The sequence below is a fragment of the Rhinatrema bivittatum genome, chromosome 11 (assembly GCF_901001135.1).
Source record: "Rhinatrema bivittatum chromosome 11, aRhiBiv1.1, whole genome shotgun sequence".
NCBI lineage: Eukaryota > Metazoa > Chordata > Amphibia > Gymnophiona > Rhinatrematidae > Rhinatrema > Rhinatrema bivittatum.
The window spans coordinates 3,025,400-3,040,434 of NC_042625.1; the positions used below are offsets into that span (position 1 = coordinate 3,025,400).

Genomic DNA, 15,035 nt, shown 5'->3' on the forward strand with positions numbered 1-15,035 from the left:
ATTATTCCTTACCTGCTAATTTTCGTTCCTATAGTACCATGGATCAGTCCAGATGGTGGGTTATGTCCCCTGTCCAGCAGATGGAGTCAGAACAAAAACTTCTGCGGGAGGTCCTATATTACCTCACCTCCCTTTCCTCAATTCTCAGTAACTAGACTAACAAAGCCAAGAAGAGAAGAGACAGAGGGATCAAGTAACGAACGCACTCAATAACGGTTGCCAAACAAAAACCGCAACTGCATTAGGCAAAAACCCTAATTGAGAACTTGCGAACAGAACTGTGAGAAGAAAGGTCCTGGCGCACCAGGAAGCACAGAATTGAACATGAGGAGAAAGGCGAGCAGAGGTGTCCCACAACAATCCCCCAGACATAGGGAGGGTGTCTGGACTGATCCATGGTACTACAGGAACGAAAATTAGCAGGTAAGGAATAATTTTCTTTTCCCTGTACGTACCAGGATCAGTCCAGACGGTGGGATGTACCAAAGCTTCCCTACTATGGGCGGGCCGTAGACAGCCCTGCTCGAATGACCCTGTCCCCGAAAGAACTGCCAGTCGGCGCCCGGATGTCCGGGCGATAGTGTCTCGCAAAAGTATGAAGCGACTTCCAGGTGGCCGCCCTGCAGATCTCCTGTGCGGACACCGAGGTACTCTTCGCCCAAGACGTGGCTTGAGAGCGAAGGGAGTGAGCCTTAACTCCCAGTGGCGGGGGCTTGCCCGCTCCAAGATATGCAGCGACGATCGCTCCCCTTCAGCCAACGGGCGATGGACGGTTTGGAGGCCATACACCCCTTCTTCGGTCCCGACCAAAGGACGAACAAGTGGTCAGAGAGACGGAAATCATTCATGACCTCCAGATAGTGCATCAGACATCGCTTAACATCTAGTTTGCGCAGGTCACTGGAATTGGTCGAGGAAAAAGAAGGCAGCTCTACCGATTGGTTGAGGTGAAAGGCCGAGACCACCTTGGGTAGAAAAGATGGTACCGTGCGCAATGAAACTCCTTCGGCCATGAATCGGAGGTATGGCTCACGGCAGGATAACGCTTGAAGTTCTGAAATACGTCGCGCCGAGCTGATCACTACCAGGAGGATGGTCTTGAGGGTGACGTCCTTGAGGGTAGCGGCACGAAGAGGCTCAAAAGGTGGACCACTGAGGACACGGAGTACCAGGTTCAGATTCCATGAGGGACAAGGCGGTCGTATAGGAGGCTTCAGGTGCTTGACTCCTTTGAGGAAACGCAGGACATCCGGATGGGAAGAGAGTATCAAATCGTTCCCGTTGTGAAGGAAAACCCCCAAGGCCGCCACCTGAACCCTGAGGGAGTTATAGGCGAGTCCCAAATCCAGACCCGCTTGCAGGAATGAGAGAATCTGCGCCACCGAGGCATGGGTCGGCTGAACGGCATGTGACACGTACCACTCCTCAAAGACCTTCCACACCCGGACGTAAGTAACGGAAGTGGACGTCTTGCGTGCCCGCAGTAGAGTCGATATGACCGTCTCCGGATACCCGCGGCGCCTCAGCTTGCGCCTCTCAAAAGCCAAGCCGCAAGTCAGAAGCGATCTGCCTCCTCGAAAAATATTGGCCCTTGATGGAGAAGATGCGATAGGTGGCTGAGACGTAGCGGGCCCTCCGTCGCCAGGTTGAGGAGATCTGCGAACCACAGCCGTCGGGGCCACTCCAGCGCCACCACAATTACCGGACCCTGATGAGCCTCTATCCTTCGAATAACCTTTCCCACAAGGGGCCGGGGGGGGGGGGGGGGGGGAGACATACAATAGACACTGACGTGGCCATGGTAGGACTAGAGTATCGACCCCTTCCGTGCCGTGCTCTCTTCTGCGGCTGAAGAAGCGAGCGGCCTTTGCATTTCCGGCAGTGGCCATGAGATTCATGTGTGGGGTCCCCCAACAACCTATCAGACGCATTGCTTCCTCTGAGAGTTCCCACTCTCCGGGATCTAAGTGTTGTCGGCTGAGGAAGTCCGCCTGCACATTGTCCACGCCCACAATGTGAGAGGCTGCCAGGCACAGCAAATGGAGTTCCACCCATTCCATCAGCTTGTCTGCCTCCAACGAGACATGACTGCTTCTCGTGCCCCCCTGACGATTGACGTATGCCACCATGGTCCCATTGTCCGAGAGAATCCTGACTGCCCGATGGTGCACCAGTGGAAGGAAACCCTTCAATGCTAGGTGAACCGCTCTGGTCTCCAGCCAGTTGATGGGCCAATGTGCCTGATCCGTCGTCCACCGACCCTGGATTGAGCTCTCCCGACAGACCGCCTCCCAGCCGGCGAGGCTGGCGTCCGTGGTGACTACCACCTAGTCCGGAACCTCCAGGGACACTCCCTGAGCCAAGTGATGAGGGTCCAGCCACCAGCGGAGGCTGACTAGGGTTGATCTCGGAATTGGAAGGGCCACCTGAAAATCCTGCGACACCGGTTTCCACCGGGATAGCAAGGCTTTCTGGAGAGGACGCAGATGCGCGAAGGCCCATAGGACCAGATCGATGGTGGAGGCCATGGTTCCCAGGACCTGCAGGTAATCCCATGCAGTGGGGGCATCGAGCGCCATGAACCGATGAATCTGTTCGCGAAGCGCATGTGCCCGCTCCGGACGCAGGAACACCTGGCCCTCCTTTGTGTCGAAATGCGCCCCCAGAAAGTCCAACGACTGGGATGGAACAAGGTTGCTCTTGGCATAATTGACGATCTACCCCAGGGAGCAGAGCAGTTGCACTACTCTGTCGACCGCCCGAAGACCCTGGATCCGAGATTTCGCCTGTATGAGCCAATTGTCCAGGTAGGGATGCACCAGGATTCCTTCCCTGCGTAGTGAGGCCGCCACCACCACCATGACCTTTGTAAAGACCCGTGGAGCTGTGGCCAAACCAAAAGGAAGAGCCCGGAACTGAAAATGTTGTCCCAGTATCTTGAAACGGAGGAAGCGTTGATGTGCCTGGTGGATCGGGATGTGAAGATACGCCTCCGTGAGATCCAGCAAGGCCAGGAATTCCCCTTGGTGCACTGCTGCCAACTCTGAGCGGAGAGTCTCCATGCGAAAACGAGGAACTCTTGAGGGGCTTGTTGATGGTCTTGAGATCCAGGATAGGACGGAAAGTGCCTTCCTTTTTGGGTACCACGAAATAGATGGAATAATGACCCCGGCCCAGCTCGGAGGCGGGAACTGGCACTATCGCCCCCAGCGACAGGAGGCGGTCAAGGGTCTGACGAACAGCCCTTTGTTTGTGGAGGGACCCGCATGGGGAGAAAAGAAACCTGTCCCTGGGTGCGCGAACAAAATCCAAGGCGTAGCAGTGTTTTAGAATATCCAAAACCCACTGATCCGACGTGATTTGGACCCACTCTTCGTAGAAGAGAGTAATCCGACCCCCCAGCCGGGGAATCGGCTCGCGGGTCTGCCTGGCATCATTGGGCAGGTTGGGAGGAAGTGCCCGGGCCCTGTCCTTCCTTACCAGGCCGGCGCCCACAAAAGGACCGGTTCCAGGTTTGCGAGCGAGATGACGGAGCCCGGGGAGGCTGTTGTCTCGTAGACCGCGCCCGGCGCTGATTACAGAACCGGTTTCTGGAGGCACTGAATGATCTTGTAGAGCGCGGTCGGTCCTCTGGTAGTCTATGGACTGCATTCTCATTCAGTGACTTGATGATTTGGTCCAGATCCTCCCCAAAAAGAAACTTGCCTTTAAAGGGAAGGGACCCTAGCCGGGTCTTGGAAGAGGCATCCGCCGACCAGTTCCGAAGCCACAGGAGTCGACGAGCCGAGACCGCAGCCACCATTGAACGGGCCAGGACCCGTAGGAGGTCGTACAGGGCGTCTGCCCCATAGGCGACCACGTCCTCCAACCTGTCCGCCTGCTGAGCCTCTGCGTCCGGCAGAGCCTGGGAGGTGAGACGCTGTTGGACCTAATGAAGACCAGCTCGCTGCGCTAACAAACTGCAAATAGCAGCCCGCATTCCCAACGGTGACACCTCAAAGACTCTCTCCAACTTTCTGTCCTGAATATCCTTCAGCGCCGTGTCGCCAGTGGCTGGGATGGTGGTACGCTTTGTGACTGCTGAGACTGCAGAATTCACGGTGGGGACCTTGAGGAGCTCAAGGAAGTCCTCCGGAAGGGGATACAGCTTCTCCATCGCTCTACTGACCCTGAGAGTGGCTTCCGGCGCATCCCACTCCCTGGAGATTAATTGTAGGAAGGTGGGATGAGTGGGGAAAAGCCTTGGCCAATGGCCGAAGGCCCGCCAGGAGGGGGTCTCCCTTCTTAACCTTAGGGTCGGGCCCTACCAGTTCTGGTGGAGGATCGATGTCCATCTCCTGCAGGATGTGGGGAATAAGGTCGTCCAACTCCTCTGATTGAAAAATGCAGAGAACCCTCGGATCGTCTCCCTCCATCTGGGTTGCCAAAATGGGGTCATCCCCAGCCGGATCCAGAAGAGGGTCCCCCCCCGCCCCCCGGAATGGATTGCGGTGCTCGAGGCGGTGCAGGTGGGTCCCGGGAAGGTCCCGGCCCCCCCCCCCCCCGGCTAGCTGAAGACTGCCCTGGGGGAGGTTTCCCCCCCAGGAGTGGAGCCGTGCGAGCCAGTTTTTTAGGGGGGGGGGGGCCCAGGAGGGTCCATGAGCGAGTCCCTGCTCTGCAGAAAGGCCCTATGCATTAAAATGACAAATTCGGGAGAAAACGAAGGAACCCCCGAGGGGGGGCACACCGGGGCCTCCCCCTCCTGACATCCTGGCTCCGGTTCTGCAAAAGGGGCCAGAACAGGCGGCGTCGCTGTAAATCGGGGCCTCAGTGTCCTCTTCAGGGATGCCGGCATCCGAGTCAGCAAACAAAATGGCCGCCGTTCCTGCGCTCAGGGGGAACGGGGACTGCCGTTTCCTGGCCGCGCGGTCCTGTCCTCGTGCGGCGTCCCCCTGTGGAGAGCTGTCCTCTCCATCAGGGAGGCAGCTAGCGCAGTGCCCCTCCCGCGAAAGCCGTTCCCCCTGACGGCCGCATGCCACACAGGCCGCTGAACACAGCATCGGGAGTTCGAGGGGGAGGGGCAAGTGCGCGCGGCGAAATCCTCGGCGGCTGGCTGCAAAAGTACCCGGACCGGCCCCCCCACCGACCCGAAGGAACCGTCGGGGAATCTGACCTCTCAGCGGTCGGCGGCCCCGGGGAATGGAACTTTGCGGGGCCACGGGTTGGTAACGATAGTCTCACTCCACTGAGGGGGAGGAGGGGGAGAGTTTAGCACCACCAACGTGCACCCCAGTGGTCAGGAGCAGCCCACAGCAATGAAGCACAACGAAGAGGAAGGCAAGTCTAAAAATAAAATGCACACACTTACCCCACAACAGTTTGAAGAAAGAAAAGCAGAGAGGAGAAACAAGGGAGACAGACCTGTCAGCAAGCCACTAGAAGGGAGAGCCAAGCAACCTAACTCTCCCAGACTTAATGCCGCCCTCCTGCCTAGTAAATTACTTTTTTTTTTTTTGTACTTGATCCCTCAGGAATAGAACAGAGCAAGAGCCTAGGACACTAAGCTATGGTGCTGGGGACTATACGGTCCCCTGCTCACATCTGCTGGAGTCAGAAAGATACTGAGAATTGAGGCAAGGGAGGTGAGGTAATATAGGACCTTCCCCAAAAGTTTTTGTTCTGACTCCATCTGCTGGACGGAGGACATAACCCACCGTCTGGACTGATCCTGGTACGTACAGGATCTCCTCCTTAAGAAAAAGGAGAATTACAGAGTCATTCTCCATTATTGAGGGCCCCTACTGGTTCCGTGAATCAGGAACTGCTGCGGAAGCATAGCTTAAAATGGCAGACGCTCTTGCCAAAACCATGATCTGAGAGGCTCCTGGTCATGATAGCTCTAGCCCTGAATAAAAACAAGCTTCCACCCTCTAAGCTCTACCAAACTCCCTCTGGGGCTGGAAGCCTTATATAGGTGTTGCTTAAATGGGAAGCACAGAAGCCTGGCCCACAATTTGCTGTCAATAAAGCAGAAAAGGCTGACAAACACAGAACTGCCCAAACATTCTCTGCCAGGCAAAGGCCGAAGCCTGGTAGTCAAGTTCCTGCCATCTGCTGGAGATGGAGAATACTGATTTTTTGCAGAAGGTGCACCATGGTAACTACCAGTGATGATGTTATGGAAAAAGGTGTTTCTCCATTTGCTAGGAGAGGGAAATAACCCAGAGGTCTGGACCGGTCTAATAGGATGTAAAGGAAAAGACACTTGGCAGAGTTCAATTGCCCATTCCATCAGCACAAGCACTCATCCAATGTAATTCAAGGAAAGCAGAGTTGCTTACCTGTAACAGGTCAGGATAGCATGATGTAGTCCTCACATATGGGTGACGTCATTAGGTGGAGCCCTATTACGGAACACTTTTGTCAAAGTTTCTAGAAACTTTGACTGGAACACTGAGTATGCCCAGCATGCCATGATCCCTGTGTCCACAGAGGTCTCCCTTCAGTCTCGTTTGCAGCAAAAACGTGCAAACGAAAAATAAAATAAAACATAAGCGGACCCAACTCCGCGGGGTGGCGGGTGGGTTTCGTGAGGACTACATCATGCTGTCCTGGGAGAACACCTGTTACAGGTAAGCAACTATGCTTTCTCCCAGGACAAGCAGGATGGTAGTCCTCACATATGGGTGATTAGCAAGCTGCAGGCTGTCTCATATTACAACAGGCCAATAGCAGACAACTCGTGCGACAGGCACAATATACAGGGTGCTATTGGCAATGATGAGGCAGCCTGAAATCACAGCAGGTGGTTGTGGAAGGATTTGGGCATTATACTGGAAAAAAGATTTTCAAGACAGATTGTCCAGAGTCTTGACGGCCTTCCTTATCTAAGCAGTAGTGGCTGGGAATGTCACAGCCTAGCAGATGTCGGCAATTGGTACTGAACAATAGTGTGCTACCGACGTTGCCATGGCCCTTACAAAATGTGCCTTCACTCACCCCTGGAGAGGAAGGCCTGCTTCCTCATAGGAGAATTAGATACAGTCTGCTAGCCAGTTGGAGAGTTTGTTTGCCCACTGCAACTCCCAGCTTTTTTTGTCAAAAGAAACAAAGAGTTGTGTGGATTTCCTGTGGACTGCAGTGCGGTCTAAATAGAATGCAAGTGCACGCTTACAGTCCAAAGTGTGCAAAAACCTCTTCCCCTGGTGAAAGTGAGGCCTTGGGAAAAGAGTGGGCAGACTATAGACTGAGTAAGGGGAGAGACTGTGTCCAACTTAGGAAGAAATTTAGGGTGAGTACGGAGGACCCTAGTGTAGGGTTTGTAACTCACTGACCCTTTGAGCAGATGTAATGGCTACGAGGAAAAGAATTTTCCATGTTAGAATTTGTAATGTCATAGGAATGCAAAGGCTCAAACGGGGAATGCATGAGCCTTGTGAGCACTACATTTAGGTCCCATTCTGTAACCGGTGATTATAGAGGAGGCTTAAGTTGTAGAAAGCCCATGATAAGCCGACTCATAAGGGGTTGAGCAGTTATCAGGGCATCACCTACTCCCTGGTGGTATGCCGAAATGGCACGGAGGTGTACCTGTGCAGAGGATGTCTGAAGACCAGAATCCGAAAGGTACCCTATATAGCCTAATAGAGATGGAGTGGGGCAGGAAAAGGGGCCAATACCTTTTTGTGTACACCATTTGGTAAATCCTGTCCATTTCAAATGGTAAGATTTACGTGTGGAAAGTTTTCTTGAAGCTATGAGTATCTGAAAAACATTAGTGAAAAGATTTGAAGGTTCAGATGGTATAAATTGCTGTGATTTTGTGTTATGAGATTGAGCTGTGGACAAGCGAATTGGTTCCTGGATTGATAGGTCGAGAAGTATGGGGAAGCATATTTGTCGAGGCCAGTACTGGGGTATGAGAATCATTAAAACTCTGTCCTGCAATAGCTTCACGAGAGTTTTTTGGCTATGAGCGGTATTGGAGGAGACTTATATAGGAGGCCTTTGTTCCAGGGGCGAGCAAAGGCGTCCATGGCTAACGCATGTTGTTGCCTGTGTAGGGAGCAAAATCTGTCCACTTTGTGGTTCAATTCGGACGCAAAGAGGTCGATGTTGGTTGACCTCAGCGCTAGAAGATTTTGCTCATTACACATAGGTTCAGAGACCACTTGTGGGGATGGAGACATCGATTGAGATGGTTTGCTAGTATGTTCGGTATGCCTGTTAGATAAGTGGCCCAGAGATGCATGGAGTGTGCAAGGGCCCAGGCCCAGATCTGCGCAGCTTGCTAGTAGAGCCGATAAGAGCCTGTGTGTCCCTGCTTGTTCGAATACCACACTGCCACTATGTTGTCTGTCTGTATCCACAGTTTTGTGTGAGAGGCAGTGTTTGAAGGCATAAAGGGCATAACATATGGCTCGAAGCTCCAGGAAGTTGATCTGAGACTGTTCATCGAGTGGAGTCTACATATCTTGGATTTGGAGGTTGTTAATATGAGCTCCCCAACCCAAGATGGATGCGACCGAGGCCAAGGTCTCCTGAGGAATTGGTTACTGGATCGGTGACATGGATCAGGGACGAAAGCGGTTAAACGGCTTAGAGCCACTGAAATTTTAAAGTCCACTGAGTTTTTCCCATGGCTAGTCTGGCCATAGGAGTGACGTGGACTGTGGAAGCCATGTCGCCTAGCAATGGGAAGAATTGATGGGCTGAGGCTATGTTGCATGCGTGAGCGATGTGGACAGTTTGATAGGATGTCTGCGCGGTTGTTGGGCAGGAAGGCCTTTTGGACTGTAGTGCCCAGATCTGGTCCGATGGAGGCAAGGAGATGAGACGGATCCATATGGGATTTATGGTAGTTGATCAGAAATCCTAGCAAATTTAGTAGATTTATAGTGAGTCTTAGAGAATTTAGAGCTCCTTGTTTGGACCGACTCTTTATCAGGCAGTCGTCCAGGTAAGGAAACACATGAATGCTGTTTTTCATAGATGAGCGGCAATCACTGCTAGCCATTTGGTGTAATACATGAGGTGTCGAAGCTAGTTCAAATGGCAGAACTTGGAATTGAAAATGCTGTTGACTCACTATGAAGCGTATTGAAGGTCCAGAGAATAGAGTCAACCTCCTTGTTGTGGTAAGGGAAGCATGGTGCTGAAAGACACCATACTGAACTTTGTTGAGATTTCTGAGGTCCAGGATGGGCGGAGGTCGCCTGTTTTCCTTGGAAGTAGGCTTCCAATTGAACAAAGAATACAATATAAAGCACTTTGTATAATCCATAAACTAATCCACGATGATAAAGCCGATTGGCTTAACACGGCACTGCGCGTGCATGTACCACAAAGAAACCTGAGATCTGCAAATAAAGCTCTACTAACTGTACCCTCTGTCAAATCAGCACATCTCACGCAAGTAAGGGAAAGAGCACTGTCACTGGCTGGTCCTGTACTCTGGAATACCATGCCACTCGAAATAAGACTACAGACAAATCTGAAATTATTCAAAACTAATCTGAAAACCTGGCTTTTTAAACAAGCATTTTATAAAGATAAAGAAAAGGAGAAAAATAGTTGAGCGATAAGGATGCACCAAGCTAGAAGTTTTTAGTAACCTATATAAGCATATTAATGTTAAAATCAAACTGCCTAATTTGTTCCTAACATTCAGGTTTAATTTACACACCTAGTTTTGGTAATGCAGATACAGGCTAGGCATTACTGGCACTTCCACATGGATCTGTGGTGGCATTCCCCACCAGTGTTGGTGGGGAATGCCTCGGTGCCTCGGGTGCAGAGGAGTATGGAGATTCTTGTATCCGGGCCCGCTTCGCAACTGGCTCGATTGACATCGATGCGGTATCGGAGCTGGCACCGAACACGGAAACCTGTTGGTGCCGGCGATGATGTTTCCCTTAGTGCTCGGCCCGGTCATTCTCCAGCACCGGGGAAGATGACCCAGCTGTCCTGGATGACATCGGTGACGGATGGTCATTGTGCCTCTACTGCTCCTGGCGTGGCTTTTGCCCAAGGATTACATGGGGGCTCTGGTTGAGATCCCGAAGTATGGAGCATTTTTGTTAGTCGAGGGCACTGAGACATTGATGCCGATGTAGATGGTGACATCAACGGTGTTGATGGCGGCGCCGACGGAGTTGTTGACAGGGGCCTCCATGACATTAATGGGAACCATGGACGCCCCGATCGAAGATCGCAGCAAGGACACCCGTGGGCATCGTGGGGCGGACAGAGTGTGATAGACATAGGGAGAGAAAAAATGAGGGCCGTAAACGGTTGGTAACCCCGGAGAACCGACAGTGAGATGACAGGAACCAACCGGAGAACACAGAATAGTACTCACCGAGAGTCGATGAAAATGTATGTTAAGGGAGACCCATGTAGGGAAATTATTTGTGAAGTAAAACTTCAAGTTTTTCCGTGACGAAAAGTTGTGAGAAAAAATCTCACTGAGCTCCTAAACGCAAGGCAAACTGCAGCACGGAAAAAAAGAGACTGAAGGGAGACCCCTGTGGACACAGGGATTATGGCATGCTCAGTGTGCCAGTCAAAGTTTCTAGAAACTTTGACAAAAGTGTTCCATAATAGGGCTCCGCCTAATGATGTCACCCATATGTGAGGACTACCATCCTGCTTGTCCTGGGAGAAAGGCTCTAACCTTTACTACCTGTGTAATTATAGCCCATTGTTTTCTCCACTACATACAACCATGTTGCATTAGCCAGGAAGAATGCATTTCTCTTCCTCCACTGATCCTTCCAAGAATGCATGAAGTCAGACTTGGGCATTACCAAGGGGGCCACTGTTTTTTCTTTAGTAAAGCCCATCCTACTCAAGGCTCCTCAGTGCTCAGGCTTGTCTCATGCTTAGCTAGATTTCACAGTGCAGCTGTCATTCACACAGAGTTCCTCTATTACCCATGTAGATTCTTGCCAAGCTGTAGGCAAAGTCTCTAGCTGCCAGCTCCAAGAAGGTTGCCCCTTTCAGACCTGCTCTCTGTGTGAACTCTCCCAGTCTGTTCAAGGCAACCTGTGCCAATGTTACTGAGGATGCCAGTTCAGGAATATTCAAAGATGACTCCAAGTTGCTCTAAAAATAAAAAGAACAAAATTGGAGGAATATTTACAGAATATCACTCTAGTGTAAAGAAGCATGGACAGCACTTTGGAAGTAAGTAAGCATTACATACACTACAGGAGAACCAAGTGGCAGTGTTAGGAAGAAGCTTACAATGGGTGTTTCTCAGACATTTTTGTTTCATTTGTTTCTTTTTTTTTTGAGTAAAGAAAAATAATAAAACATTTAAAACAATTAAAATATTAAAACAAAATATTTAATTGTTTGGCTCCTGTCCCAAACCCCTCTTCACCATCCTCCTGGGCCATTCTCTTGATCTTCCCTGGGGTTTGCTGCTACTTCAAGAAGAACATCATCTTGGTAAGAGTTAAGGTGAAGGGAAGCAAATCAGGAGGAGGGCATGGGACTTTTTTTCATTAAAAAGAATGCTGGCAAAAAAGGAAAACAAAAATTCCATTTGTTTTTCTTGCCTTTTGTTTAAAAAAAAAAATGAAAAAATGAATGGACATCCGTAAAGTCTGCCTTGCGATCCACAGTGAACAGTGATTTGCTAGAAGAAACTCACCTGGCTGCAGTCCTTATGGCACCTAAAAACACTAAGAAAAGTTACATTGGTTGAGTCTCAAGGTTGGTCTTCACAACTGGTTACGAGGAGCAAAGACTTGAGAATTTGACTCACCTGAACCGCAGAGAAGAAGCTAACCATTTGTCCTTCATTCTTAGCAAGAGCACGCAGGACATCCAGGGAGAGAATGTTGGTTGTGCCTTCCCAAATCGTCAATACCTATAAATAGGGACATGTACGTATCAGACCCCAAATCATTTTGCCAATAAAACTAGCAAGATTCAGTTTCCTGAGTTTTTATAGCAAACTGAAAATAAATAGGCTTTCAAAAATGCAAGCTGATATCCACTGCTAGAAATTGGACAAAGTGAGGCTGAAGAACCCCTGCCTAGATGAAAGGAAGAAGCAGCCAGCTAGGCACAAGGAACAACACTACCTCACCACTGAGCAGAAATAATGTGACAGAGCTGGCTATTGCTCTGGGAAATACCCCGATTTAGGCCCAGAAAGAACTTCAGTCCCCTGGGGGGAGGAAGATACATCTTCAACCCCAACTGGGGCCAAGAAGGCAGCAGGGCTCCAAGGAGGAAAGAAAGCAAAGTTGTTCACCTGTAACAGGTGTTTTCCATAGATATCAGGACAACTTAACCACACAAATGGGCAACATTGTCTAAATGAGCAGAGACGGAAGAGCTCAGAAATAGCCAGGTGTGTTTTCTAAGCATGTGTAGCCATTCTTATACAGTCACTGCTGCATGAGTCATCTCAGTTTTTATAGCAAGCTGATCTTCAATTCTAAGGGGTGGATGGTGGAACTGTGTGGCTGATTTGTCCTGCTGTCTATGGAGAACACCTGTAACAGATGAGTAACTTCTATTTCCCCATATACAAGCAGGACAACGATCAGCCGCACAAATGGGGCACTCAAACTGAGGAGTGTATGACATTTGATGATATGCTGTTAGAAGACCATGCAACCTGTAATTATGTCAGAGGCTGGAGGGAAGAGTTGAAGGAATCGATCAAATAAGCTCTTTGGAACTGCCTGTCCAAAAGTACTGTCTTGACATGAAGTATTTTCTAGGCAGTAATGAACAGTAAAGGTATGGTTGAAAGACCAAATGACAGCCTTGCTCATATCATCTATGAAGTCACAGCAAAGATGTGCTATGGAAGCTGCTGTAGCCCTAACTTGATGGGCTTTCACTTTATTTTGAAGATGCTATCCTGATTTTAACAGTAAGAAATGCAATCAAATATCCAAGTTGAAAGAGTTGTTTTTGTAACTGAAGAACCTTGTTTGATGGGCTGAAGGTGTTAAACAGTTGTGAAGACTTTCTAAATAGAATAAAGCTCTTCTGCAGTCCAAGGTATAAAGACCCTGCACACTCTTATTGGCGTGTGATCTTGGAAATAATGTTGAAAAGACAATGGATTGATTTAAATGAGAGAGAGAACTTTGGTATAAATTTAGGATGAGTTTTCAAAACTACTCTGTAACAAAAAATTTGACTACAGGGATAGTATGAGACCAAGGCTTGTGGCTTGCTTACTCTATAGGCAGACATACCTTATTAAAAATAAAACTTTCCAAGAAGTCGGCCCGCAGCTGTCAGGTCGAAAACCGGACGCTCAATTTTGCCGGCGTTCGGTTTCCGAGCCCGTGGCTGAGAGCGGGCTTGAGAACCGACGCCGGCTGTCAAACCCGCTGACAGCCGCCACTCCGGTCCAAAAGGAGGCGCTAGGGACGCACTAGTGTCCCTAGCGCCTCCTTTTGCCTGTTTCTACTGCTAGGCCTCATTTAAATACAGAATCGCACGCACAGGCGAGTGGCCTGTGCGCGCGCCGGGAGAGCCAGCATTCGCCGGCTCTCCCGCGGACTTTACTGAAACGGCCGTAAGTAAATGTGATTAATAGCCGTTAATGGACTTCTCCTCCAAGAACGTATCCAAACCTTTTTTGAACCCAGCTACACTAACTGCACTAACCACATCCTCTCGCAACAAATTCCAGAGCTTTATTGTGCATTGAGTGAAAAAGAATTTTCTCCGATTAGTCTTAAATGTGCTACTTGCTAACTTCATGGAATGCCCCCCTGGTCCTTCTATTATCCAAAAGTGTAAATAACTGATTCACATCTACTCGTTCAAGACCTCTCATGATCTTAAAGACCTCTATCATATCCCCCCTCTGCCGTCTCTTCTCATAAGAACATAAGAAATTGCCATGCTGGGTCAGACCAAGGGTCCATCAAGCCCAGCATCCTGTTTCCAACAGAGGCCAAAACCAGGCCACAAGAACCTGGCAATTACCCAAACACTAAAAAGAACCCATGCTACTGATGCAATTAATAGCAGTGGCTATTCCCTAAGTATAATTGATTAATAGCCATTAATGGACTTCTCCTCCAAGAACTTATCCAAACCTTTTTTGAACCCAGCTACACTAACTGCACTAACCACATCCCCTGGCAACAAATTCCAGAGCTTTATTGTGCGTTGAGTGAAAAAGAATTTTCTCCGATTAGTCTTAAATGTGCTATTTGCTAACTTCTATTATTCAAAAGTGTAAATAACCGAGTCACATCTACTCGTTCAAGACCTCTCATGATCTTAAAGACCTCTATCATATCCCCCCCTCAGCTGTCTCTTCTCCAAGCTGAACAGCCCTAACCTCTTCAGCCTTTCCTCATAGGGGAGCTGGTTCCATCCCCTTTATCATTTTGGTTGCCCTTCTCTGTACCTTCTCCATCGCAACTATATCTTTTTTGAGATGCGGCGACCAGAATTGTACACAGTATTCAAGGTGCGGTCTCACCATGGAGTGATACAGAGGCATTATGACATTTTCCGTTCTGAATAATTTTGTATCATCCGCAAATTTGATAACCTCACTCGTCGTATTCCTTTCCAGATCATTTATATATATATTGAAAAGCACCGGTCCAAGTACAGATCCCTGAGGAACTCCACTGTTTACCCTTTTCCACTGAGAAAATTGACCATTTAATCCTACTCTCTGTTTCCTGTCTTTTAACCAGTTTGTAATCCACGAAAGGACATCGCCTCCTATCCCATGACTGTTTAGTTTTCATAGAAGCCTCTCATGAGGGACTTTGTCAAATGCCTTCTGAAAATCCAAATACACTACATCTACCGGTTCACCTTTATCCACATGTTTATTAACCCCTTCAAAAAAATTGAGATTTGTTAGGCAAGACTTCCCTTGAGTAAATCCATGTTGACTGTGTCCCATGAAATCATGTCTTTCTATATGCTCTACGATTTTGATCTTGAGAATAGTTTCCACTATATTTCCCGGCACTGAAGTCAGGCTCACTGTCTATAGTTACCCGGATCGCCCCTGGAGCCTTTTTTAAATATTGGGGTTACATTGG

General features: G+C 49.4%; 1 protein-coding gene across 4 annotated transcripts in view; it reads right to left on the minus strand.

Annotated features, from left to right (window-relative positions):
• The window catches only part of LOC115100538 (acyl-CoA dehydrogenase family member 11-like), a 358,748-nt gene that overhangs the window by 56,555 nt on the left and 287,158 nt on the right, over window positions 1-15,035 (minus strand). For all 4 annotated transcript variants that reach the window (XM_029619049.1, XM_029619048.1, XM_029619045.1 and 1 more), the window contains 2 exons: window positions 11,753-11,857; window positions 10,914-11,085 (listed from right to left, as the gene is read on the minus strand). In XM_029619049.1, coding sequence (XP_029474909.1) covers window positions 10,914-11,085; window positions 11,753-11,857 — 277 coding nt within the window. The remainder of the gene's footprint in view (window positions 1-10,913; window positions 11,086-11,752; window positions 11,858-15,035) is intronic.